This window comes from Candoia aspera, chromosome 3, assembly GCF_035149785.1.
Source record: "Candoia aspera isolate rCanAsp1 chromosome 3, rCanAsp1.hap2, whole genome shotgun sequence".
Taxonomy (NCBI): Eukaryota; Metazoa; Chordata; class Lepidosauria; order Squamata; family Boidae; genus Candoia; species Candoia aspera.
Window position 1 is genome coordinate 80,412,988 of NC_086155.1, and position 26,451 is coordinate 80,439,438.

At 37.2% G+C, this 26,451-nt stretch overlaps 1 protein-coding gene across 1 annotated transcript in view; it reads right to left on the reverse strand.

The window, feature by feature from the left end:
- COL24A1 (collagen type XXIV alpha 1 chain) overlaps positions 1-26,451 on the reverse strand; it is a 151,166-nt gene that overhangs the window by 7,821 nt on the left and 116,894 nt on the right. The window contains exons 46-57 of the mRNA XM_063299869.1: positions 23,958-24,011; positions 23,392-23,499; positions 21,939-22,046; positions 20,076-20,183; positions 19,941-19,994; positions 19,111-19,173; positions 15,027-15,080; positions 10,337-10,372; positions 3,039-3,074; positions 2,921-2,947; positions 2,130-2,195; positions 380-548 (exon numbers count right to left, since the gene is read on the reverse strand). Coding sequence (XP_063155939.1) covers positions 380-548; positions 2,130-2,195; positions 2,921-2,947; positions 3,039-3,074; positions 10,337-10,372; positions 15,027-15,080; positions 19,111-19,173; positions 19,941-19,994; positions 20,076-20,183; positions 21,939-22,046; positions 23,392-23,499; positions 23,958-24,011 — 883 coding nt within the window. The remainder of the gene's footprint in view (positions 1-379; positions 549-2,129; positions 2,196-2,920; positions 2,948-3,038; positions 3,075-10,336; positions 10,373-15,026; positions 15,081-19,110; positions 19,174-19,940; positions 19,995-20,075; positions 20,184-21,938; positions 22,047-23,391; positions 23,500-23,957; positions 24,012-26,451) is intronic.

Sequence of the window (26,451 nt, forward strand, 5' to 3'; positions counted from 1 at the left end):
ACACTGGTAGAAGAATTAATACAATTATAGAATTGGAAGCTTTGCAGAAGGGTAGAGTCCTTTGGATTTACAAGCAGTATCTCAGGCCAGCAATTTCAAACCAGTTAGATTATAATGGAGGTACATATATCCTTCACAGAATAAACTTTGCATATAAAAGCATATATAAACTAGGCAGTTCTGCCATAGCTTCTCAAATAAAACAGTATCTGATTCTTATGCAAAATAGGCATTTCTATAATAAAAGTCCAAGAGTTCAGTTGCTGTGGATCTTTGCTATGAAATAATCGCTGGATTCTAAACAGAGCAAAAGGTGTATAAAGTTTGTTAATTAAAATTAAGGTTTATTTTAGAGTATTTAATGATATTGGAGACTTACCATTAGACACTTTAGGTTCACAGTTAAGCAAGTCTCTGCAGATACGTGCTGGGTTATCCCGGGTTCCTAATGGGTTTTTGATGCTATGGAGTAAATTGCTCAGATAGTGTAGTGTTTTAAATATTTTGGCACTGTGGTCCAATAGTGTCACTTCAGTGTTCTGATAATTCTGCCAAGGAAATAAAGGGAAAAAAGACAATTTATATTATTGCAAAGAAATGTCATTGTACTAGGACATGGTCAGTTACCAATCTAAATGCTACACATAATAGAAAATCTGCATTTTCTGATTAAAGGCCAGCATGTTTATGAGAGAACACTGGAACAAAACAAGTTAAATGGTAGGAAAAGTTATGCCTTATATAAAAGGTCTTTCCAAGTGATCAAAGTGAATCTCAACTGCTAGTTAGCATTTGTTTGGCAAGCCTCACTTAAAAGCAAAAAGAACATATTTTAGGGTAGGTATATACATGTTTAAAAATAAATAAAACAATATTGAGGAAGTAAAGAGGCACATGGCAAATAGGCCTATTTTTAAATAGGCATTTTAAAAAACTGAAAGCAAACTATGATCAAGGTGTTTTTGCTGGAGATGGAAGACCATGTAAGGATTTTGAAATGGAGAATTACTAAGGCCTTAAAATTCAGAGAAAAAAGGCCTGCCATATGAAGCAGCTTAGGAACTCAACCATTGGTGAGTGATGGATCTTACAGCCTTTCTTTTTTCAGAGATATTTGTCATAATTGGGTATGACCTGATGCTACCTGACTTGGCAAAAATATGTTTTAAAAAATCTTGCAATAGCACTTGATTACTTGCTGAATATGAGTCAGCAGAATGCTGTGGCTATAAAAGAGGCAAATTAATTTTAGCTGAACTATCATTTCTAGATTACCAGAAATAATAATTCCACTTTATTCTATGTTGGCTGGACCCCCAGCTCCCCAAGTATTGCCCCCAGTTCTGGACACCATGCCTTAAAGCTTCAGATAAACTGAAACAGATTCAAAAAGAGTAACAAGGATGATCAAGGGAGTAAGAATGAGGTTTTATGAGATGGAAGGAACTGGGAAAGTTAGCATTCTTTTATTACATATAGGATATCACTCAGAGTAAGACCGATATCTGCTCTCTGTTACCCTGATGTGCAGGTTGTAGAATAATGGAAATTAAGTGACAGGAAAGCAAATTCTGATTGAATGTTAGAAAAATCTAAATCTGTCAAGGAGCAATTTGACAGTGGAAACAATTATCCAGACTGGTGGTAAGTTTCCACTTGTTAGATATGTTCAAGCAGAGCTGGACAGCTATCTGTCAAGGTTAATTCAACTTGGGTTCCTTCACTGAGCGTGAGGGTTGCCTAAGTGGCCCCTTTCATTTTTATAATTCTATGATTCTATCATGTTTGGTCCCAATCCCTGCTCAACCTTTTTCTATATTAAAATGTCCTAACACTATAACACTTCTTTATGAGAAGATGCCATGTCATCTCTTTTTTGTTTGAACCAAACTAAATAATTTGGTGTTAAAACATACTTGTATGATGTCTTAAGCATTTAGGTCAAAGGGCCCAGAGAGGTACATATATTCTTTTCTAGTTTGCCATCCAATGCTTTTCCACACAAAAAAATGTAATATTTGAAAATCTGTAGTAAAATAAAGCCCTTAAAAAGATGCATATCTTATTCTTGAAATGTTATTCTAATGTATGTATGTAATATATCAATTTCAACATGCAAATATTGTTACCTCCATTTCTAAGGCAGCATTTGATTCAATCAAGGCTTGAATAGTGGCACTCATGTCAATTTGTTTCTGTATATAACCAAAAAGTTTCTTATCAGTAACATCATTGTCTAGAAATTCAAAATCAATCACATAGATCTCTCAGAATTTTCTACAGAATTAAGAACAGTTATTGGGTATGCAAGGACACCAAAATCTCATATTCTGCTACCACTTAAATTTGTTTGGTGCTTTAGTAAGCTGCAGGGCACTCAAGGAAGTTGCAGTGCTAAACGGCAAGGGCTCCAGGAAAGTCCCTGAGATACTGAAGTGATGATGGGACAGTATCCAAAGGAGTATTTGTATGTCTTATGAAGAATTACTTCAAATACAGGATAAGCATACAGAGGTGTATATTTGTTGCAATGATTCAAATACTGTGCTACACACACACACACACACACACACACACACACATGAGATAGCCTAGTTTTATAAAAGTGAGAAGAAATATGAAAAACAAGTGATATCACTAATCAGGGATATATTTTGAAGTGGCGATTCTGTGTACCCTTCTCCTGACTGTAGGTTCCACGGAACTAAGCCAGCCTTATTTCCAAGAAGACTGGCACCGATACTGTTCTACTTGTTATCTGGTCAATGGGCATATCCTATTAAGATAATGTCTATGTAAGCAGAGCAACAGCAGGCTTTCCATTTAAAATGGTGACTGTAGAGAATTGGTTTGAAAGGTTATGTCCACATCCTCCCTTTACCCTTATCACCCAGTGATGACATCATTCTAAAAAACTTACTCTTGGTCCAGGTGCTCCTGGTGGACCCTAGAAAGAAAAGGGAAAAAGAGAGTTTTTAATGTGTTATATAAATTGAGGGTAGTACAATCATGTCTTTTGAGAATAATTGTCTGCTTACAGGTAGACCTGGATGACCTCGTGGTCCTTGAGGGCCCTGAATAAACAAAGAGATGATAAAAATGCCTGAGCAATAGCAAGATTCTTTTAAATCTTCATATATCACCTTGTAATCAAATGTAATTTAATTCATATATTACATTAAGTATAAACAGGCCAAGTTAACAGGAACTCTATTTATGACCTATACAAAAATTTCTCAATACACTGTAGGCCATTTATCTAAGTTCCTGAAAGTATGAGCTGTGTATTTGTCTGTACAATTTTATAAAATCTACAATCCCTTCTAAAAGCTGGCAACCCAATCAGACTGGATAATTAAAATTATCTTATTTATTCTTCCATTCCTTTTATATATTTGGAGGTAATTTAGAAATGCTTAGTTAAACCATATCAGAGACACAGGTAGCAGTCTGTATAATCCCCGGTCAGTTAAAATGTTACTCTAAAACAAGTTGATGTATTACACACTTAATTTATGAACAGTGCATAAATCCTGCAAACATCATCTTTAATGACAACTGTCTGCACGTCTATCCTATGGAAGTTAACATTTATTGACTACAGAAGGGCAAATACTTCCCAAATCTATAAGCTTCCTAAAAAAATTAATTTGTATTGCTATTGTACAATGTCACACATTGAGTATAATTGTGCCATACACGTACTATGGTATGGTGCATATACAGACTCTTAGAGACTTATTACATAGAAAAAAGCCCCCATAAAATGCTGCACAAGCTTAGTGGTTAGGTTAAGTGTGTTATAATAATTAACCCACCCCATATGTCATGTCTATGTCAAAACAGAATGTCTTTAAATTATTAGTGTTTGCATTTAAAACTGGCTTTTTCCTCAAGAGCTGAAAGTAGCTGACATGGTTTCTTTTCATGTCCTCAGAAAAGCTGGGCTGGGAGGTCAGGCTAAGAAAGAATAAGTGATCTAAATTCACAAACTGAGCTCTGTGGTCAGGGGAGGAATTGAACCTGGCTTTCTTTGGTTCAATTCTAATGCATCAACCCAAAATCTTAGCTCTCTCTAAAATTTAAGAAAAAGAATAGCTCTGAAGACATGATTGATTGATTATGTGCGATCAAGTCAGTTTTAACTCTTAGTGACCACCTAGCTAGATTTTTCCAATGACAAGCTATACCTAACCTGGTCTTTCAGTTCTAGCAATGGTGCACTCATCAGGGAATGATATACTGTAAGGATAATGGAAATAGAAGAATTTCAGAGTAATCACCTTGACTGAAATTAGCCCTTATCCCAGCTCAATTGTTCTGTTTTTTTTACAAAAAGCACAGCAAAGCTCTGGGTTGGCAAGGCAGAAAGACTAGCAGCTCTGTGGAATCCTTGGTGCTCTCTAAACTTGGTGGTTTGCTTGCATACGTCTCATTACCCAAGTAGGTAACATCATCACCCAAGTGCTGGTAAGCGTGGAGTTTGCTCCCTGTTACAATAGCTTACCCTGCCAGGGTTGGCGGGGGTGTGGTTTTCTCCTGGGTAGTGCCTTGATTAGGGTTTTGTTTTCTGCTTGATTGTTTTGTCTGCTTGATTGTTTGTCTCCTTGGTCATTCCTTGATTAGGATTTTGTTTTCTGCTTGATTGTCTAATGTTAATCCTCTCTTATCTGGGTGTTGGCTGCTGGAGAGGTTGTGTTCTGGTCTTTTTGTTTCCTTTTTAGCTTTTTTTATTGTGTCTTTTGGATGGTGTATAAATGTGGTTTACCTCTATGTGTCTACTGATGGCTGACTTGTCTGAGTGCCAAGCTTCCAGGAATTCCCTAGCATTTTTGGATTTAGCTTGGTCTAAGATGTTCTATTTCCCAGTTGAAACTATCTCTTTTTTAATCAAACTTCATTAATTTTCAAAATATAGATTAAAAACTAAAAGCACGAAACATAAATCTACAAAGATAGAAAAAACTAAAAAGGTGTGAAAATACAAGAGAAACTACATAAAGAGTGACTTCTGACTTTCTACAACAAAGATATACAAAAAAACCCCATATCAATCTCTTGCTCCCAGTTAAACCATAATAAACATTACTTCTATAAATTGTTTCAATTTATAACAAAATAAACTCATCCAAACTAATTTTTCCTCCTCGCCTTTTTAAAAGAAAAGTCATAAAACAACCCCTTCCAACCTAATTCCCCCCCCAAAAAACAAATGAGTAAATAATGTCCCTCCTCCCTTTAATTTTACCCCTTTCTGTCTACTATAATAAATAACTAAAATAAAATACGTTAACATAAACTGTCTACATTTTAACCCCCCATAAACATCAATACAAATCCTTAAAGACAAAACAAAGATACTTAACCATTATCCCACTTCAAAGTAAACCAGAGCATTTACATATCTCCACACAATAGAGAGAGCTTTCCCCTTAAAAATCTCCAATTTTTCTACAGTCCTCTCCAGAAAGTTCAGATTTTCTTCAAAGAATTTCCAATTTTCAACCCAGTTCTCTTTCTTGGTACTCCATCAGCACAGTGCATCCAGGTTCTCTTTTTAAGGACAAATCTCTCCTACCATCAAGGTTCTCCAATTCAGTTCTCCATTGACCTTTTAACTCCAGGATCCAAATCCCAATCTTCTTCCTTGAAGTGGCATCTTTATATCTTTGTTGTATTTTTCAACTTTGTCAATTTCTTCCCCTGATTGCTAGCACAGTTCAGCATTCACAAATTCTGAGAGACGTTCAAAGGCTTGAAAAACTTCTTGGTAGAAATCAATGAAAATCTGTTTAAATTCCTCCATATCTCACCGCAGTAGATTATGGCGCCCTCTAGTGACTAAACCGAACAGAGCCCAGGATATTGAAAAAATCCTCCAACTCATTTTTACCGATATATCTAATCAACGTTGCGAAAAGTGAAAGCAGAGACAGTTTCGCAAAGCAAAGCAGAAACAGAAAGATAAAAATTCAGCTCTGCAGATTCATGGGAAATGGTCTATAATCCTCAAAATCCAGTTTTAAAAATACTATAGAAAAACATTTTTTTAAAACTCTCAGCCTTACAGTTTATATATGAAGAAAAAAATCAAGTTTTAAAATTTAAAAAAAGTTTTAAAATCCCCAAAATAATGCAAATCACTAAGAGACCCAGTATCTCTTTGCTGTAAAAAGACTCTCTAAGGTTATACATCTTATATATTCTTGCAAGATGATGCTGTCAAGGTAATGCATGCTATATGCCAGCAAATTTGGAAAACACAAGAATGGCCATCAGAGTGGAAAAAAATCAACTTATATCCCCATACCAAAAAAGGGAAACACTAAAGAATGTTCAAACTATCGAACAGTGGCACTCCTTTCACATGCCAGTAAGGTAATGCTCAAGATCCTGCAAGGTAGACTTCAGCAATTCATGGAGCGAGAACTGCCAGATGTACAAGCTGGGTTTAGAAAAGGCAGAGGAACTAGAGACCAAATTGCCAATATCCGCTGGATAATGGAAAAAGCCAGGGAGTTTCAGAAAAACATCTATTTCTGTTTTATTGACTATTCTAAAGCCGTTGACTGTGTGGACCATAACAAATTGTGGCAAGTTCTTAGTGGTATAGGGATACCAAGTCATCTTGTCTGCCTCCTGAAGAATCTGTATAACGACCAAGTAGCAACAGTAAGAACAGACCACGGAACAACGGACTGGTTTAAGATTGGGAAAGGTGTACGGCAGGGCTGTATACTCTCACCCTACCTATTCAACTTGTACGCAGAACACATCATGCGACATGCTGGGCTTGAGGAATCCAAGGCTGGAGTTAAAATCTCTGGAAGAAACATTAACAATCTCAGATATGCAGATGATACCACTTTGATGGCTGAAAGCGAAGAGGAACTGAGGAGCCTTATGATGAAGGTGAAAGAAGAAAGTGCAAAAGCTGGCTTGCAGCTAAACCTCAAAAAAACCAAGATTATGGCAACCAGCTTGATTGAGAACTGGCAAATAGAGGGAGAAAATGTAGAAGCAGTGAAAGACTTTGTATTCCTAGGTGCAAAGATTACTGCAGATGCTGACTGCAGTCAGGAAATCAGAAGACGCTTAATCCTTGGGAGAAGAGCAATGACCAATCTCGATAAAATAGTTAAGAGCAGAGACATCACACTGACAACAAAGGCCCGCATAGTTAAAGCAATGGTGTTCCCTGTAGTAACATATGGCTGCGAGAGCTGGACCATAAGGAAGGCTGAGCGAAGGAAGATCGATGCTTTTGAACTGTGGTGTTGGAGGAAAATTCTGAGAGTGCCTTGGACTGCAAGAAGATCAAACCAGTCCATCCTCCAGGAAATAAAGCCAGACTGCTCACTTGAGGGAATGATATTAAAGGCAAAACTGAAATACTTTGGCCACATCATGAGAAGACAGGACACCCTGGAGAAGATGCTGATGCTAGGGAGAGTGGAAGGCAAAAGGAAGAGGGGCTGACCAAGGGCAAGATGGATGGATGATATTCTAGAGGTGATGGACTCGTCCCTGGGGGAGCTGGGGGTGTTGACGACCGACAGGAAGCTCTGGTGTGGGCTGGTCCATGAAGTCACAAAGAGTCAGAAGCGACTGAATGAATAAGCAACAACAAGGTTATACATAAACAAACAAAAATGGTGTGTTAGAAATGGGGTGGACGGTTTTAGTGTCTGTTTACGGCTTCAGCGCAGCTTGGGAAAAGATGACAGCCCTGCCTCCTGGCTGTTCACTCACTGATAGAACATGAAACTCAGTTTTGCGATCTTCTGGCTATGAGCAGCCATTTGGAGGACATATGGGGTGTTTCCTGGGGTTCTCCTTAATCCGAAGAACGTTTCTGGGCTCCAAGGAAGCCAACCTGAGCACCCCCCCACCCCCAAATGCCATGTTGTCAGGTCAGTCTGCAGAGTTCGCAGAGAAAACTGTTCAGACCGCCATGGTCCCCACCAGAAGTCCCCAGTTGAAACTATGGTTGAGTCTGTCCATGTGTTGTGAGATTAAGGAGTTTTCATCATGTCTTCTGACTGCTAGTTGGTGTTCGTGGATGCTCTCTGCTGGTCTTCTGCCTGTCTGTCCTACATAGTGGCTGTTACAGTCCTTACACTGTATGTTGCAGATGACTCCTGTTTTTAATTCTTGGGCTACTGGGTCTTTTGGCTTAAGTTGTTTTGGAGGGCTTTAGTTCATTTATGTGCTACAGTGATGCCGTGTGGTTGTAACAGTCTGTTGGTTTTTTTCTGAGATGCTTTGATGTATGGCAGTGTTATTCTTCTCATAACCTATTTGGTTGTGCTATAGTGGGTTGAGTGGTCAGGCAGTTTTTGATAAAGTTGTGTGAGTATCCATTTTCTTGGAAGATGTTGTACAGGTGGTCTGTTTCCTTTTTCTGGTGTTCTGGATTGCTGCAGTGTGTACTTGTCTGAATAATATTCTTACATAGCTCTTCTTGTGGGAGGTTCAGCTGTTATTTTGGTAATGGAGCACTAGCAACTCCCCTCTTAAAGTGTGGGGCGAAAGAAAAAACAGAGAGTGATCCTGAAGTAGAAACATCTTTGCAAACAGTAGAAGTACTAGCAGGCTTCTTTTGATGTTGTATTTTATTAGCTTAGCTGAGCCATAAAAATTAAAAAGGGCATAAACTTTAGTAATATACTTCATGATATGAGATGTAGAACATGCAGGAATCTGGAAACTCTTGATAAATTTTCTTTCTTTTCAAATCTCAGCCTCAGGCTGCTGCGTACATTAATCTAAGTTTACAATGTTTCCCTGCTATGTTCAGGATTGCCCTTATAAATCTGCTTAAATTCTACTGTGACCAAAAGAAAAATCATTGGAGAAAAGACGTAAAAATCAATTTAATTAACAACATGACGAAGATGATAATAATACTTCAGTAGTTCATTTGATTGCTAGCACAAAGGCCAACATTTTTTCCATTTGCTCCTACAGACAACAAATATGCTTTACTTTAATCGTGTTACTTCCTTTTTATTCTGGACTGAGCAATGACCATAAGTATATCACAGATGAGCCTGAAGTAAATAATCTCTGTTCTTCAACATGGCTGACTTGTGGGAGCACAGAGATTGCAAATTGTTTCATCCTTACTCTACATGAGAAATGTACTTTGATTTCCTATCAATTCATAGAAAGAAATGGAAACTGCTTAGCAAAAACTTTTCACTTTTCTGCACCACTTTAAGAAAAAAAAAATCTTGTTCAAAAGTAAAAAAGCAACAGGAATCTAGGAAAGATGCCAATCACTCTCTCCCACCCTCAAAATAATACAATCAGATGTAGTACAGAACTGAAATAAATTTTCTTAATAGTTTTCAACATAACTGGAAATAAAAATTTCTTCTGTAAAGGCTAAAGTAATTGCTTTGTGCTGCCAAGAAGTTACATATAATTCTTCTCTGACAAGTCTCATGCAAAGAATTCCATGATGGAAGAAAAATTTTAATTGCCAGTGGCGCAGAATACCATGACCAGAAGATTAAATCAGAGATGCCTATTTTCCCCTGAAGCTCACTGGAAGTACCATGAGCAGGAAGCTAGGAATTTATGTCAGAATAACTTAATGTAGTTCAGTAGATAAAAACCAAGAAGTCCCAGCATCTATCTCTAGCAGTTCCAGGAATGAGCTAGAAGACTCCTGTCAGAAAATCTAGAGCTGCTACTAATATATTCACCTAGGAACCAATAGTCTGACTTAGTATAGGACATTCTACATTCTTAGATTTCTTTCCTTTCATCAGTTGCAAAATGTTAAAAAAAAAACCAAAACCAATTCTACTTCTCTGATTTTTCAAAACAAGAAGTGAGTGAATTGTATTTGCCTGGCTAATGAGCCCTGATAGAAAGGGCTTCCTCTGTATCCTTTCACACAGGGAATGTCGTCATGAAGAACTACAAAGGAAAGCACTTCAACTGTTGTGATACACGGATGTTGGGTATATATACCACTCAGAATTTATAACGACTGGAGTGACATATAAACCCAGTAAACAAGCAAGTAAATAAATCAGTCCAAACTTTTTGTTTAAAAGTCTGTTTACACTGAGTGTAGAGACAAAAAATGCACTCTACCACAATAATAGCATGCACACCACCTATTGTGCATCCACTCTACGTTTACTTCAGTGAACGTACACGGTCCTAGACAGGAGGTCATGTACTCAGCCAGCCTAGAGACAGTTTAGGACCACAGCAGTATGGTCTCTTATAAAACCTGAAAACATCTCTCAGTGCTTTGCTAACGAGCCTTACATATCCCTCTCCCTCTCCACAAAGTATGAATACTGGTTTCACTTACAATTTCACCTCTGGATCCCTTTTCCCCCCTGGGTCCCTGAAAAAAATGAAATTACATTTATCTTGTATGTCCTCCATCATTTGCTTTCAATCACACTGAGATTTACTGATATCTGAATGTTTATATGAAGAAATACATTATTAATTCAGCTGTATGAATATTTACAGAAAGAAATTTACAATTTTACTTGATGAAAATTATTTTTAATAACGTAAAAAAATCAGAGTATTATACTCTGATAGTATATAGTTCAACCAATAAAAGTTTGCAAGGAATTTAATAAAGATGTTTTTTAAAAAATAAACCATTCTGTTTTGGTTTCCATGTACAGTAATTCATAAATTACACGAATTTAATTTGCAAAATCTGCTTGTGCTTGGCCTTTAAAAAAAAAAAAATGTCTTAATTCAGTTTATGGCTCAGTGTAATTCTGTTTGCTGTATTTCATCTACTGTATGTAAATACAAATATATGGTAAATCATAATAACTGCACAGAAAGCTAAAATTATTCTCTCATGAACAATGAACATACATATATTTGTTGTTGTTCAGTAATTCAGTCACTTCCAACTCTTTGGGACCAAATGAACATCATATTGCCAGGGTTCTCTGTCAGTAACTGCTTCTGTTGGCCACTTTTCTGATTGCTTCTATTTTTCTAAGTATCAGTCTTCTCTAATGACTCTTGACTTCACATTATGTGTCCAACAAATTTAAGCTTGAACTTCTTTATTAGTGCTTGCAGTGAGGAATCTAGATTAGTTCATCTTGTATTGAGTTGTTCTTCTTGTGATTGTATTGTCAACAATTTTCTCTAGCACTACAAATCTTGTTGTGTATTTTATTTGGTATTATTATATTGTTTTTTACCTGTGTTTGCTGCCCAGAGTCACTTATTGAGAAGGGCGGCCATATAAATTAAATAAAATGAATTAAATTCAAAGGCATCAGTTTTTCTTTGTTCAGTTCTAATGTTTTCACAGCCATATATTACAGCTGGAAAAACCATGCTTTGGCAATACATACCTCTGTTGCCAGTGTAATATGTCTGAGTTTTAATATACTCCTAGATCTGTCATAGTTGCTCTCTGAAATAGCAGATGTTTTCTTATTTCATGGCCACAGTCACCATCCCTATGAATTTTTGAACCTAGGAAGATAAAGCCTGTTACTACTTCAACTCCTTCTGTGACTATCTGCATTGGGTTGGCATTGCCTAAGAAGTAATCTTAGGTCTTGGGATCTGTCTGTCTGTCTGTCTATCTATCTGACTATCTAAAGGGTCGATAAATGTCTGGGGGTCAAAAGGGGGTCAGTAAATGTCTGGGGATCAATAGGTGGTCAATAAATGATGGAAAGTTGATTTGGGTCAATTAATCTTTCGAGGTCTCTGTAGAGCTCCACCCCAGTCGCTAGTCCTGAAGGTGAGGTGGCTAGTGGGAAGACAGTGTTACCAGGGTTGGCTGTTCAGCTGCCAGCAGGAGCAGCCTTGAATTGTTATTGTTATTGTTGTTGTTATTTGTAGAACTATTAGTTAAAGTAGTATTTATTAAATTATTTTTCATATAATAAATGTTTTGTAGTTGATGAACAATCTGAAACTTCATGAAGGGGACAATGAGCTGAACAATTTGGGGGCCACTGTCCAAAACCAATGTTCAAAAGCATTGATATTCTTTCTATCCTACTTCTTCAAAGTCCCACTTTTGTTTTCACAGAGTGTCACAGGAAACCCATTGCCTGCACAATCCTGATCCTTGTAAGTAAAGACACATCACTGCATCTAAATATCTTTTCCAAGGTCTTCATTGCTAGTCTAACAAGTCATAGTCTGCAGCACATTTCTTGGCTGCTTGTTCCTTTACTTTGATAGTTGATCCTGAAAGGCAAAAGCTATCCACTACTTTAATATCTTTACTGTCAATTCTAAGGCTGGTTGCTGTACCTGTTGTCACTAGCTTTGTCTTTGGTCTTCTTTGTATTTAATATTAGTCCCATTTTTCACTGTGCTCCTTGACTTTTATTACTAGAGCTTACAGATCACTTGTATGTTCAGCTATCAGAGTAGTATCAGTATAGGACAGGTTACTGATGTTCCTTCCTATAATTTTAAACTGTGTTCTCCATACCTGCTTACAAACTGCAAATAGCACTTTCATTGCATCATCTTGTAAGATTTTAAACAGTTCTGCTGGTTTTTCTTCTACAGTTTTTGTTAGCAATATTTTCTACAGCCCATAGACATTTCACTTTCCAAATGTCTGTCTTTAGTTCAGGAATCAAACCTTTGTATGTATTACTGATTTGGGATCTTTTTTGTACAATTCTGTAAATATTCATAGTCTTTGTATCTTTTTTTTCCTCCAGCAGATTGTTGCCTTCTTTGCCTTTTATCATGCTCATCTTTACATAAATATTTTCCATGATTTTTGTAACTTTCTTAAACAAAATTCTTACCCTTTCAGTTATTATCCTCAAGTTCACTACGCTGCTTATTCAGATACAACTCCCTGTCTTTTTTTGTTCTTCTCTGGTACTCAGCATTTAACTGAGCAACTTTTCCTCTGCCTATTTTGCCTTTTGGTTTTCACCTTCCTTCAGACATTTTTAATGTGTCAACAGACAGTCATTTCAACATCTTTTGTTTTTTGTAATTCAGGATATTTTTATTTGTACCATCTTTAATGATGTTACAAATTTCAGTTTGTAATGACTGCCTTTATGTCCTCCATCTAATCTATCAGATCTATTCTTTACCTTTACCCCATGGTAATATGAAATACTGCAATGTTGTATCTTGTTGGTCTGATGAATTTGCTTTCTTTAGTTTTAAACTGTAATTTGTCAAGGAGTTTCTGATATCAGCTGTAGTGAGAGCCACATCTTGTTTTTGCACACCAAATGGAGCTTTTCCAGCTTTGATTGCAGATTACATAGTGAATTTGATTTTGGTGTTTCCCCTCAGGTAATGTCCATGTATTGAGTTGTCTTTTAATTTATTGGAATAAGGTATTTGCTGTAAACATTGAATTTTCTTGGCAAACTCTTATTAGTCTGTACACCGAGGCCAATTTTTTATTCCAGATATATTCCACATTGCAGACCATTCCAATTTGCTGCTTTCCAGAATATCAGTGTTCAATCTTAACATTTCTGCTGAGAACATAAATTTTGCCTTGGTTCATGGCTCTGACATTCCACGTACCAACTGTATACATATCTTTGCAGCACCGAACTTTTATTTTGCTTCTGGACATGTCAACAGCTGGATGTCCTTTCAGCTTTAATCCAGCCACATCATAAACACCAGTATTACTCGTACTTGCTTTCTGCTCTTCCCAGTAGCTTCTGATTTTGGGCCTCATGTTCCAGTATTATTTTGATATTGTCCTGGTGTGAAAGTCCACTTAGTTTTCATGGCAGAATCTTGGAGTGGGTTGCCATTTCCTGCTCCAGTGAATTGTATGTATACAATTACATAGGTTCAGTTACTTGAATATATGGTTAATTAAAATGTTAAATTATGTGTAGAAATGACACCATTTCAAAAATAATTTAGGCTTATATCTGAATGGTTCAATACCAGCCAAAGCATAAAATAGAAATGAAGAGTAGTATTCATGATTATAATTATGACTCTCCTATAGAACATTAAAATTAATATTTGTACACATGCGAGCATAACTAGTTTTTTCCCTGTTGCTAAAAATAAGCAATTATCTGATTTTTTAGAACAGTTTGTGAAATTTCCAGATCTTGCAGCTTTTAAAGATATATTCCTTAGCATCAAAAATGTTTGTGAACTAATGATGACATCTCTTAGGAAGAAAGAAGAGAAAGTACTAAATGTAAGAATAAAAAGCAAAGGGAGACTTCAAAAGTGCAAAGAACTGATTGCTCTGTAACTTTGAGATCTGAGTAAAGCCTGTTAATGTTTCCTACTACAGATTAAGGTTGCTACGGTAACTAATCATTTTGGCCCGGTGAAGAGGTTGAATTTAATTGTCTCCTTTTTGTATGTTAATTTTTGCACCTGGGGGGAAGAACTTGCCTGGACTTGTTTTAGTTTTAGTTTCCCTTCTGTGTAGGCATGTAGAGAGTTAAGCAGCTCTCACTGAGAGCCTGTAAGAATGCAGAAGCTTTTAAATATGTTTTGCTTTCTGTATTTTTATAGAAATGCCTGGTGTGTGACTTTTCTGATCTCTCCTGGGCCAAAGGCTTTCCTAGCAATCTGCCAACAAAGCCTTTGAAAGGGATGTTTCACAACACACTGGAGCACATACAACGCATTTACTTCTAATTACTAAGACAGCTGCACTGCTTATACAGCTTCAACAGCTGCTTTGGGAGCTGCGTACTGTGAGCATATTTGGAGTTATTCTATGGAATTGCTTCTGAGAAGAGAAGAATTCTCTTTTGCTCCCTACCTGTTAGTCATGAAGGGTTATCAAAGGAATGCCCTGAAACACGATGGGCTGCTTTACTGAATAACAAACAAAGGGCTCTGCGTGGGTAAAGTCTAAAGCACTTCTTAAGGATTATCTTCAAAGCCTGCAAACTCCCCCTCCCCGCCCCATATTAGCTATCTGAGAAGGAAGCATTTCTTGGCTGATTATATGACAAACTTTCACTGTCAAAAAGCAAATGCTAGGATAAAGTATAAAGGAAACTGTGATGAGTTGCACTTACAGGTTTGCCAGCTGGACCTACGATGCCTTCGTAACCTACTGGGCCTGTGTTTCCCTGAAAACCAAAAGGAAAATAATTTGTAGAGCAATAAATGAATGCAAATGTTCCTATGAAAACTTCACGTCATGTCATTTATCTATTTAAGATCTGTGCAATTTTGTGCCTTACCAAACAGCATATAATGAAACTAAACTATTTTCTGGGTACAAGATAAATGCCCAATGCAGATTTAGTTGGTCTCATTTTTGTTTTCATGTTTTCCTTTGCATGTCAGAGAGGCATTTATGAAATCTGAATATTGAAAGTAAAGGAAATTGACTTCTGCTATTTATTTAAAAACAAAAGTGACTGAGATAAGCATTACATTTCATGTATACACTTCATGTTTCGATCAACAGAAATCTCATGTAGTATGCTGCAAGCTGAGAGTAATTTAAGTAAATACACAAGACCACCACTAAATTTTTCTAACAAAGTTATACTGCTTTGCCATACATAAAAGTAATAGTATTTTATGAAGTTATTTTAATAAAACAGGACATTTTTTCACTCAGACCATTTTTGCTTGAATGCTGATCACTAGGTAATGTGTATACTACCTTATTAGGTTATTGCGTCTGACTCTACAGTCTAGTTCTTGCTAAAATTAAAGCATAAAAACATCATAAAAAATCCATAAAACAATTCAGAGCTAGACACACAAAACCAGCAATAAAAATCAAGGTAACTCCCAGTGGAATAAAGATTTTAAGACAATTTAAAAACTTTCAAGAAGGAGGCCAAATACATTTTGTGCAGGAAGAAAAGCCTTGGTCCCCAGTAATGAAAAATCTGATCTTTCTTAATGGTAAATTCATTATTAACAATGTTTTGGAAAAGCTCACGTTATATCTGATAAGCATGGTAATTTGTTCACATATTAAGCAGATGGGGAACTTAGATGGATCTGAACTGGTGACTGGACCTTAATGAGAAGGTCTGCAAGATCTGGGAGAGACACTGAAAGGCTTATTTCCAATTGATGTATTTTGGGAAACCATGACTAAGAAGGCCGGGAGGGATCCAGTAGGATCCTCACTGCTCTCTCCATCCAGGTCTTTCTAACAGCTTAAGATGGGAGCGCAATGATTCCAACCTGTATGCCCGAGACCAATTATGATATGCAGGGTTACATTATTTTGTGCAATGTAACTTGCTTCATATACATCCCTTATGTAATACAGTACAATGTTTTCTCAATGTAAATAGTAACGCTGTTGCCAGATGTTAGTGTAAACTGATTCTCTTTTCATTACAGCATGAAAATCTAAAAATGCATTGGAGGTTTTTATCTGACGCATTCAAATTTAAACGGTCACGTTCCACTTACTGAAAAAGACCAGGAAGCTCTAGATGAGAGAAATCAAACAGAGGGCATAAAGGAGATTTGATGGACATGGTGGACCTAGTGATCACTGGCTTATCACACCATTATCCAGGACCTTGGGAAAATTCCCTGGAATTCTATTATAGTTTCTTAGGGCAAAGAAGTCAAGACAGTAGGGGATGTTACACTGCTGAAGAAAAAGAGAGCTAGCTGAAGTTCCATTCTCTTGGGCCTAGCAATGTAGAAAGCCCACTTTGACATATCAAATGCCTTTAACATATTGGGCTGAAATTAAGGCAAGGCTGTGTTTTAGCAAAAAAAAAAAAAGCAGAGCAGCTGTTTCTTGATGAATGGAATTAGATTTGGACCTATTGGTGATTCATGAACAAATTTGCTGAGATGTTGTCTTATCGATGTCTGAATTCCATATCAGATAGAAGAAGCTTCTCAGGGAAGATGAACTGCTCTGAGTTTGCACCAACTGATGCTGCAAGTGTCATTTTATTGGACTAATTCCTGTATGCCAACAAACCTCCTGCTTCTTGACAATCCTGCAAGACTCATGCCTGTGACAATAATGGCAGCTGAGATTTAACTTGTGAAGAACACTCTGATACGATATCTGCAAAAATTAAACTCTGATGGTAAAGAAAGAACCACAGCAGAAGGCAAACATGAAGCTTTGGTCGTGCTAAATTATCTAGACAAGATACAGACAGATTCAAAAGAAAGATAAAAACTTGTATACCTCTATCTTACGCATATCTGAGACAGCATCTTTAGCCATTTCTCTGGAAACAGGGGGATGAGGCTCAGTCAAACACCCATAATTTTGAAGCTATCGTGATTGCTTATTTTGTTTTTAAATGTATCAGTTTACAGCCAAGTATGCACAACCTAGAAAATAGCTGTTATTTCTGTGTATGTATTAGGAGACTGATTTTTATGGAGGAATAGCTTTATCCGAATGTTTTCTCACTTTTCTTTGGTGACCTTGATCTTTGATCAACACTCTTTGTGGCCAGAAGAAGCTGTACTCTTAACCTCTTTAATCAGCTGTTTGAAATACTATAGCTTTATTTATTCTGGTAGACACTGCCTTCTGGTGGTCAGAAGTAGTATCTTTTCAAATAGGAAACTCCGTCAGCTGTTTATGCTCTGGAAGATCTGCAGTACAGTAGCTCAGCTAAGATTTTGACTCGATTTTCTGTAGCAAGAGCAACAGTTGTATGTTCATTTTGTATCTGAATCTACTTTAGCCATGAAGAATGCTTGGGCTCATGGTTCCAGAAAAAATAAAGCAGATACTGTAAGCCTGACACTGGCCTTCCTAGCTATAGCCTACACCTTAGCTATTACTCAATAAAGGTGTACAATAGCTTCAAGTTAGAGAAGATAAACTTTCAAACTTTTTGATTGTGTTTTGTTTTTAAAGCCATAGTTCAAAATTTAAACAAACCACTGTTCCCTGGGTGAGTAAATCACCAGGAGTTGCAACAGATTTAAGATCAAAAGCAGAAGTGAGCTTTCAAATATTTCTTTGCTCATAGGTGTCTGGTCCTATAGCAATGCCAAAATGAAGCGAGACAAAATGACAATGCCAAAAAGAAGGGTGCATTGTGATATCACCATGCAAACTTCTCCCTTTCATAATTGCACTGAGATGTTGCATACAAATATATAAGGAGTGGATTTTGCATCCTGACACTGCAATACACACACAAAAATTGTTTGTTTGTAGAATGATAGATTCATGAAATCATAAAATAAATCATGAAATGTACTGTTCATGAAACCACTAATTGTGGAGGATTTTAAAGTGTTATTAAAGGTTAGCAAGTTAACCACACTTAATTCATTAAAGCATCTACCTTTTGCACATTTACCTGGGAGTAAGTCAAATTGATTTTAGTTGGTTTCCACTTATTTCTGTATGGATTTCCATAAGACTATTAAATGATGCAAAAAATCTCAATAATATCTCCTTAGTAATAAAAATATAATAATTAAAGAAGATCATCGGCTATTTGCTGATCTTTAATAGCATCCAAAAGAAAATGCTGCTTGAGGCAAGCCAACTCAATCAGTGTAAAAACAGGTATCGGTATAATTTTTTCCCACTTACCACTGATAAATCTTAGTTTGTTTATTGAAAAGCAAAACTTTGGGTTAGGTTTTCACATAATTTCATATAGCTACTAAACCTTTGGGAAGATTTCTAAGAAAAATTAAACATTCAGGAGAATGTAAAAACTATGTTCTTCCTTAAGGCCTTAGGAGAGAGGAGCCCCCAATAATAGAGGGACCAGCTTTGACATTTGACTGGTGTCACCATTGCTAATTAAGTTGTTATGTTGATTTTAGGTATCTACTGATTATGACTGTAACTTGCCTAAAATTGACTGATGAGGTGTAATTTTTTTTTAATCCGTTCAATTGTGTCTGATTCTCAGAGACTGCCTGGACAAATCCCTGCAGTTTTCTTGCCAAGGTTTTTCAGAAGTGGTTTGCCACTGCCTCCTTCCTAGGGCTGAGAGAGGGTGACTGGCCCAAGGTCACCCAACTGGCTTTGTGACTAAGGTGGGACTAGAACTCATGGTCTCCTGGTTTCTAGCCTGATGCCTTAACCACTACACCAAACTGGCTCTCTTTAGGTGTAAATAGCTGTAAACAAACAAATAAGTCTTGATATTCTTACAAATATATAGAACTACTTACTATTTGGCCTATTGGTCCTTTAGGGCCTAAAATTCCAATTAAACCAAGGTCGCCTTCAGGGCCCTAAAAATACAATGCAATGCAATGCAATATGTTGATTCATAAAACTGCATTTATTTTAATTACAGAACAAAAGGTTATTTCACAGAACAGATTTAAAAATGGTCTTAGCGCTATTGTTGATAGTTTTCTTTCAACATATGCAAGTAATAACTTGCTAAGGTAAAGGTAAAGGTTTCCCTTGACGTAAAGTCGTGTCCGACTCTAGGGGGCAGTGCTCATCTCCGTTTCTAAGCCGTTAGAGCCGGCGTTGTCCGTAGACCCGTCCATGGTCATGTGGCCGGCATGACGACACGGAACGCCGTTACCTTCCCGCCAAAGCGGTACCTATTGATCTACTCACATTTGCATGTTTTCGAACTGCTAGGTGAGCAGGAGCTGGGACTAGCAACGGGAGCTCACCCCGTCGCGCAGATTCGAACCGCCGACCTTCCGATCGGCAAGCTCAGCGGTTTAACCCGCAGCGCCACCGCGTCCCTGGTAATAACTTAGACATGCACATAATTTCAAATTATTTTTTTAGCAATACAGTGGAGGAACATAGTAATTATTAATTTTGTTGTCTGAACTTAAGGCAAATAAACAATTCTTTCTCAAAGAAATTTCATTACATATATCTAGAACTCCTCTTTAAGCAGGGTATACTTCAACTGACTTAAAAGCCCTACAGTTGTGGGAGGTAAGAATATCCTTCATCGTCTTCCATTTAAGTCCATAAGTCTTAAAAGTGACTAATATTTGTTTAGACTGGCTGCAAAGAAATCACATACCCTGGGACCTGGAAATCCTTGAAATCCCATTAAACCTTGATCTCCAAATTCTCCCTGTAATATTTGTAGACAAAAGGATTAATAATTTGGAGTGACAACTTAACAGACGCTTTACATATAACAGGAGATACATACGGCATGTCCTTTCTGGCCAGGAATTCCTGGTCGGCCTTGATCACCTTGTGTCCCAGGAAGTCCTCTTCTACCTTGCTTTCCTGGATGTCCCCGAAGCCCTTGTTCACCCTGCAGCAAGCCAGAATGAGAATGAGTACACATTCTCAGAGAGAAAAAGAGAGGGCAGTACTGGATAGCCTGCCTAAATTTGTTTTTCAAGAATTCAGAATTATTTATTGATTCATTATTTATTTAATTGGAGATTCCTAACGCTGCAGAGTTCATATGAAATTTAGCAAAAGGGATTCTTGATCCCGAAAACTACTGACAGATTTATAACAATTTTGCCATGTTGTTATTACTGCCCCTTGACATTCTCTTTATTCACTCTATGTATCTTTATATAGTTCTCAAACTTGTGGCCTCGGGGTTAGTTTACATCTCCTTCCCCAGTCAACACAGTCCACACTGGGTGGGAATAATGAGTGGTGACACATCTGGAAGCCAGATTTCTGTTACAGGCCTTGTCGCCTTCATTAGCAAATTAGGGCCTGAAATGAAGTTTCTTTCACCACATCTTAACAGTAACAAAGGGTGGCTGCTTTTTGTTTTAAAAAAGCTTTTGAACCATGTTTTTAAAAAAGAACATCTTTTATATGATCTTGTTTTATCTTGAAACTGATATAACAATTGTATTGGTGGGAATAGTGTGGTCTGAAGGAAGAAGTCCTGGTTTATTCAAAGCTCTGTTTAGCTTAGCCCAGTAAGGCAGAAGAGAAGGAAAAGGAGGCATTTTGATGTAAAACCTCCATGGTTTTACTCTTGATATAAATTAAGTGGAATTACTAAAAAAAAAAAGTCATTTCAGTTTCTGAAACATGCTTGTATCATATAGCTGCCAATATGAACTGTTCATTTTACAGGGCACCTAAAAGACTTTAGCCTAACATAAGCTGGCTTACATAATGAAACCAAACCAAACCAAACCAAACCAAACCAGCCTTGATGCATCTTAAAAATATAAATGTTTTTGCTATTGTTAAGCTTCCAGGTGTCTGAGTATTCTGTTATTTTTGCTCTAAGACTCTAACATGATGTTTCTCTGATTTTTGTTGTAAGATGAAATTAAATTTGAGGGCTTAAATTTGATTCCCTATCTCTAGTTCGGTGTTTCTCAGCCTTGGCAGCTTGAAGTTGTGTAGACTTCAACTCCCAGAATTGCCCAGCAAAGCTGGCTGGGAAATTCTGGGAGTTGAAGTCCACACAGCTTCAAGCTGCCGAGACTGAGAAACACTGCTCTAGCAGTTTATGTTTGTCCCACACATTGCCAGCTCCCAACCTTGCCCTTAAACCTGGCTTAGAGTGGGTAACAGCCCCTTCCATGGTGTTTTGGTTTATCAGATGGTTATTAGACTTCTTTTTTAAGGTTACGTATAGCTCTGCTTTTACCATCTTATTTTGTAAGCCACCCCGGATCACGTTAGAGTGTCCTATAAATTTATTTATTTTATTTAGCATATTTATATCAACTCCTATCTCACAAACACATGACTCTGGGTGGTGTACAACACAGCAACAGTTAAAAACTCCACAACCATCTAAAAACAAAAATAAATAAAATAAACACATAAAGTAAACAAATAAAATAAACAAATAAAACCCCAAGAAAGCAGAACAAAATCACTTAATCTCATACAGCCATTATTATTATCATTAAATTATATATATAAATATATATTTATATAGTGTGTGTGTGTGTGTATATAATTATTATTGTTATTAATTAAATAAAATGCCAGCCAAGCAGAAAATAAGGTATTCCTTCTGAATGAATGGGACGAAGGATTTCAAAGACAGGGATGAGATTACGAGTTCCCAAAGTACCTTTACTCCTGGGAGTCCAAGGCTTCCTGGAACACCTGGTGAACCCTTTGGTCCATGAGTTCCAGGATATCCTGCTAGTCCAGCTATTCCTGGGCTTCCTCTAGTACCCTTGACAAACAAAAGCTGGTTAAACAACGTCCCTTAGGTCACCCACCCCATTTATTTTTAGCAGAAAACAAATATATGTTTTAATGTATTCATAATAGCCACTATTATTTTATACATCTCTGTATATTTGACTACCCATATCAACACATGTAATATTTTAGGTAGTTCCATCATTGTACATGGTGCTTTCAGTAATGGCATTATTTCAGTGATGCTACACCACTGAAATAATGCCATTACAGAAAGCACCATGTACAATGATGGTACTACCTAAAATATTACATATACTAGCAGTATAAATGAATGCTAACTCTATAAGCTAGAATCTTATTTAGAAATTCACTCAAGCATTTCACAAAGCTGCACACATCAATATTAGACTGACTACCTATAGCTCCATTGACTTAACAAGATAAAGATGGCTCCAATTAAGACAAAAAGGAGTTCTTGGAGCTGATTATCTATTTTATTATAAAAATATTAAGGTGAATATGCAGAAAGCATCGCTTATGTTTCCATTGTAGCACATGCTGTTTTGTCATGCGCTGCCTACCGCTGAGTAAAACACAGACGCTGATTCAGAGAAGAGCAGGTTCAGGTTTATTCAAACGTAGAGTTGCGCGAAAAAAGCTGAGAGTGAAGGGAGCGCGCCGGTGCGGGGTTTAAATACCCCGCGCCGGTCAGCGCCCCCTCACCTTGGGTTGCGTCATCCCCCCTTTGTCCTGCATACTTTTGCCGGTAGGTGAAGGGTTGTGGGGCCCCAGCTGGTGCCCCGGGATTGCCCATAATCGGTTTCCTCCTTCAGCCGGTGATTGCTGTCAGCTGGGCGATCTCCGTTGCGCTTTTGCTAACAGCTTGGGTGTGCCTCGTGATCCGCCTAGTCTTTGTCTTTCCTTCTTCCTCTTTTGTGTCCTGATGGCTGAATCATCCGGCCAGGGTCTGTGTCTGTTGTTGTGCGTGCTATGCTTATCTTGAGTCCCTTCCTCTGCTTCCTCGTTATTGTCATGTGTGCCGTTGTGCTGATGCCTTCAGCTCAACGGCACTCATGACATGTTTCTACATAGGCTGATCCTATACCACAAGGTAAAGTAAGTAAATAAATGGAACTTGCATTAATAAATTTATGACATAGCTCCTTCCCAAAGGAAAATGGCTGGCATTATTTGAGTGGGATGTGACATCTGTAGAGGAAATACTGACATTGTATTCTTGTGCAATGTTTTTTGTTGTTGTTGTTAATGCACATTACTGATGACATGTCAATTTTTAAAGACCTCCATCATCATCACCATCATCATCATCATCCACATCTCATAGGAATAAAACTAGTTTAACTGTTACTCACAGGAAGGCTCTGCTGCCCAGGTAACCCTGATTTTCCAGGATGTCCAGGAACACCTTCTGCTCCAGGATTGCCAGCTATGCCTTTCTGGCCTATAGGACCAGGTTTACCCTGAAATAAATGTGAATTCTGCTTGAAAAGCTCTGCTGAGTAACACCACCTGGACCTGAGCAGTACCACTGACAATCTGACACAGTCAATAACAACTGTTATTGTAGCTCAGGTTGATAATATGGATTGAGACCAGATTTGCTTACTTCATTTTAACTATACTTCCTCTGGGTGTATGCACTCATAATAAAATAAGGCTGCAATTCTAAAAAGACTTTTCAAGAGATAACCTATATCTAGTGGAGCTTATTTTCATGTTAGCATTTCAAGACTGCAATGTATGTAAAAATATTTCATTGTACAATTGATTTGTAACCTACAGGTTAGGCAAGGACATTCTATTTGATTTGGTATTTATCTCTTATCAATAATGTGTCTGTCTGCATTGAATAACCTACATTTGTATCTGTGTTATTCATCACTTAAAATAGGAGCATTTGATCAATCAATTTACTCACAGGCATTCCAGGTTTCCCAGCCTGACCACTTGATCCTTTCTTTCCAGCAGGACCCTAGAAATTTCAAAATATTCATTAGCTCACAAACTATGAAATCTAACAATCAGTTAGGATCCTGATTTTTTACATCAGGAGGTTTTTTATTAGCACTACTTATAGATTATGAGCTGACTGCATATTCTTTTAAGAAGTTTGTCCATATACCACATATGGTCAAAATAGTACAACAGCATTTTCTCAGTGCTGTACTAATTGAATGATACTCTATTTGAGAAAGAATTTAAATAGACTTAACCACATTCATTTAGCACACAGAACATTTTGACTGGAACATTATTCTTCCCTTTTTTCCAGGTATTCTTTACTACTGGTTTCAGTGCACGTCACATTAATAAGTGACATATCAGTGAGTAGTTTTAGCTTTTCAATTTTTGCAAAAATGATGCAATTTAGATTTCAGTACAAGGAAGTATAGTCTTAGAACATGATTTCTATTAAAAAATAAAGGGCTTATATTACTTCCTGAAAAAAAAAGTGGCCTTAATTCCTTTGAGAACTGAATGGTCAGCTACATTTTTATTTTTAAGAAGGGTATTCTGCTATTTCTTTATACATTACAAACTAGGGTTGAGGCATATGCCGTTTTCTTATAAAGTCTGCTGCAAGCAGAAAAATATTTGAATGGTGTAGAGTTTCTCAGAGAATAACCCGGACATAATAATCTTACTTGATGCACTATACATAACAACCCAAGGTAAGGGCTGTGGCAACATTTCCTTTTAGCCTCTCCCTTCTCTCCTTGTGTGAACTACTTAAATGCTATAGTGGTTGATTAAACCATAATGTCCTATGATGTCCAAACCATGAACCTGTAGTTTAATACCTATTTACCACCCATAATATAAAATCAAGATTTATTCATGCAAAATCATTATGTATGAATCAGACTAATGCCATTTCAGTTAACCTTCATTAATTTTGCAGCGTTTCCCTTTTATTTGAAAAAAGAACAGGGTTACATTATCCTGTATCATCAATAGTGTTCTCCGCTCAATATTGTAATAACTGCATATAGAAAAAAAAGACTTTGGATTGGTTTGCACAGTATCTTTTATTTCACAGTGGTGGTGTAATAGCCCTTCATACTTGTTCTTTCCATACACTGAGTGAGTGTTGTATTGAGGGCACTTTTATGAGATCAATCATTTAAATGGTCTAGAATTCACACAATTATTCTTTCATCTCATTTTTAGCTAGAAGTCTTGAAGGAACTGGGCATAATCTCTTTTTGCATCACCCACAAAGCAGGAACGCAGATTCATAACTATTCTCAAAATGGTGTTATATAAATGGAATATTGACTTTGTATTTGTATCCAATGTTTTTGGAATCTGCCCAATACTCATTATATCAAACAGAGAACAATTAGGCCCGATCCATATTTCCTCTCCAAAAAGTTCAAATGGATTTGTACTATAGCCATGATCCAGAAAATGTCCATGCCTTGTGAGATTAGATGCTTTACTTCACCTCTCGCCTTTCAAATAACATTCCCGACATGCTTACATGATTGTTTTTCAAATGTATCAAAATTTTAAAAACCTTTTACAGGGTTAGGGCAAGGAGATGCTGTTGTAAACAAAAGTAAACTAAAAGATCTGCTTAGGAATCAAGAGTTTTGTTGTGTAGTTCTCTGGCCTCTATAAACCCGGATTTGAGATCTGGCTCTTCCAGAGTAGATTTCCTTCCTTTTAAGAGCACTAAGTGTCCAGGAAAAAAAGCATCCAAATCTTCCAAAAGTGAAGCTAGAAAAGCAATTATCCAGAAATGCTGTTGTTCCATTTGCCTCTGATGTTTTGAATTACCTCTATTAGAAGGAGGTTCAGATATGGATCATACCCAGCCAACACACAGGCCAACTCCTATTTGGAATATTTTTGGAGACAGGTACAAAAGAGGCAGGCACAACTAGAAGTCTCTATGTTGTAGCACTAAAGTGGTGTGTTCTATTACTTATAGTTCTTTTATTTCCATACTCTTTTCTCATGTTATTTCTGCATTCTATTTTACTAGCTTTGCTCTGCTATAACTCCTATATCTAAGCTAAATTTCTTCCTCTTATACCTATTTTTCCATTCTGTTTGTCAATCCCTTTCACTTTTGTTCTCACTTCAGCTACACTGGAAAACCAACACCGGCTGATCTGTAGCATTACCGGTTTGGCCCTCCACCCCTTCCCATACCCCAGTCCTGGTCACTTCCTTCATAGCTGGCTTTTGCTGGCTCTACGTGGGGTGTCACTGATGCTGGTGTTCAGGCTGTTCAGTCTGAAAGCCAAGGTGGTGGCAGTGCTCTAGAGATGGCAGACAAGTGCTGTCTGTTCTGTTTGTCAATAAGAGAATTATCTAATCACGGGGACTCATGAGTAAGTTGGGTAGGTGGGGAAATGAATATGCTTAAGTCATGAGAACATCGTTTAAATGATGCCATGACT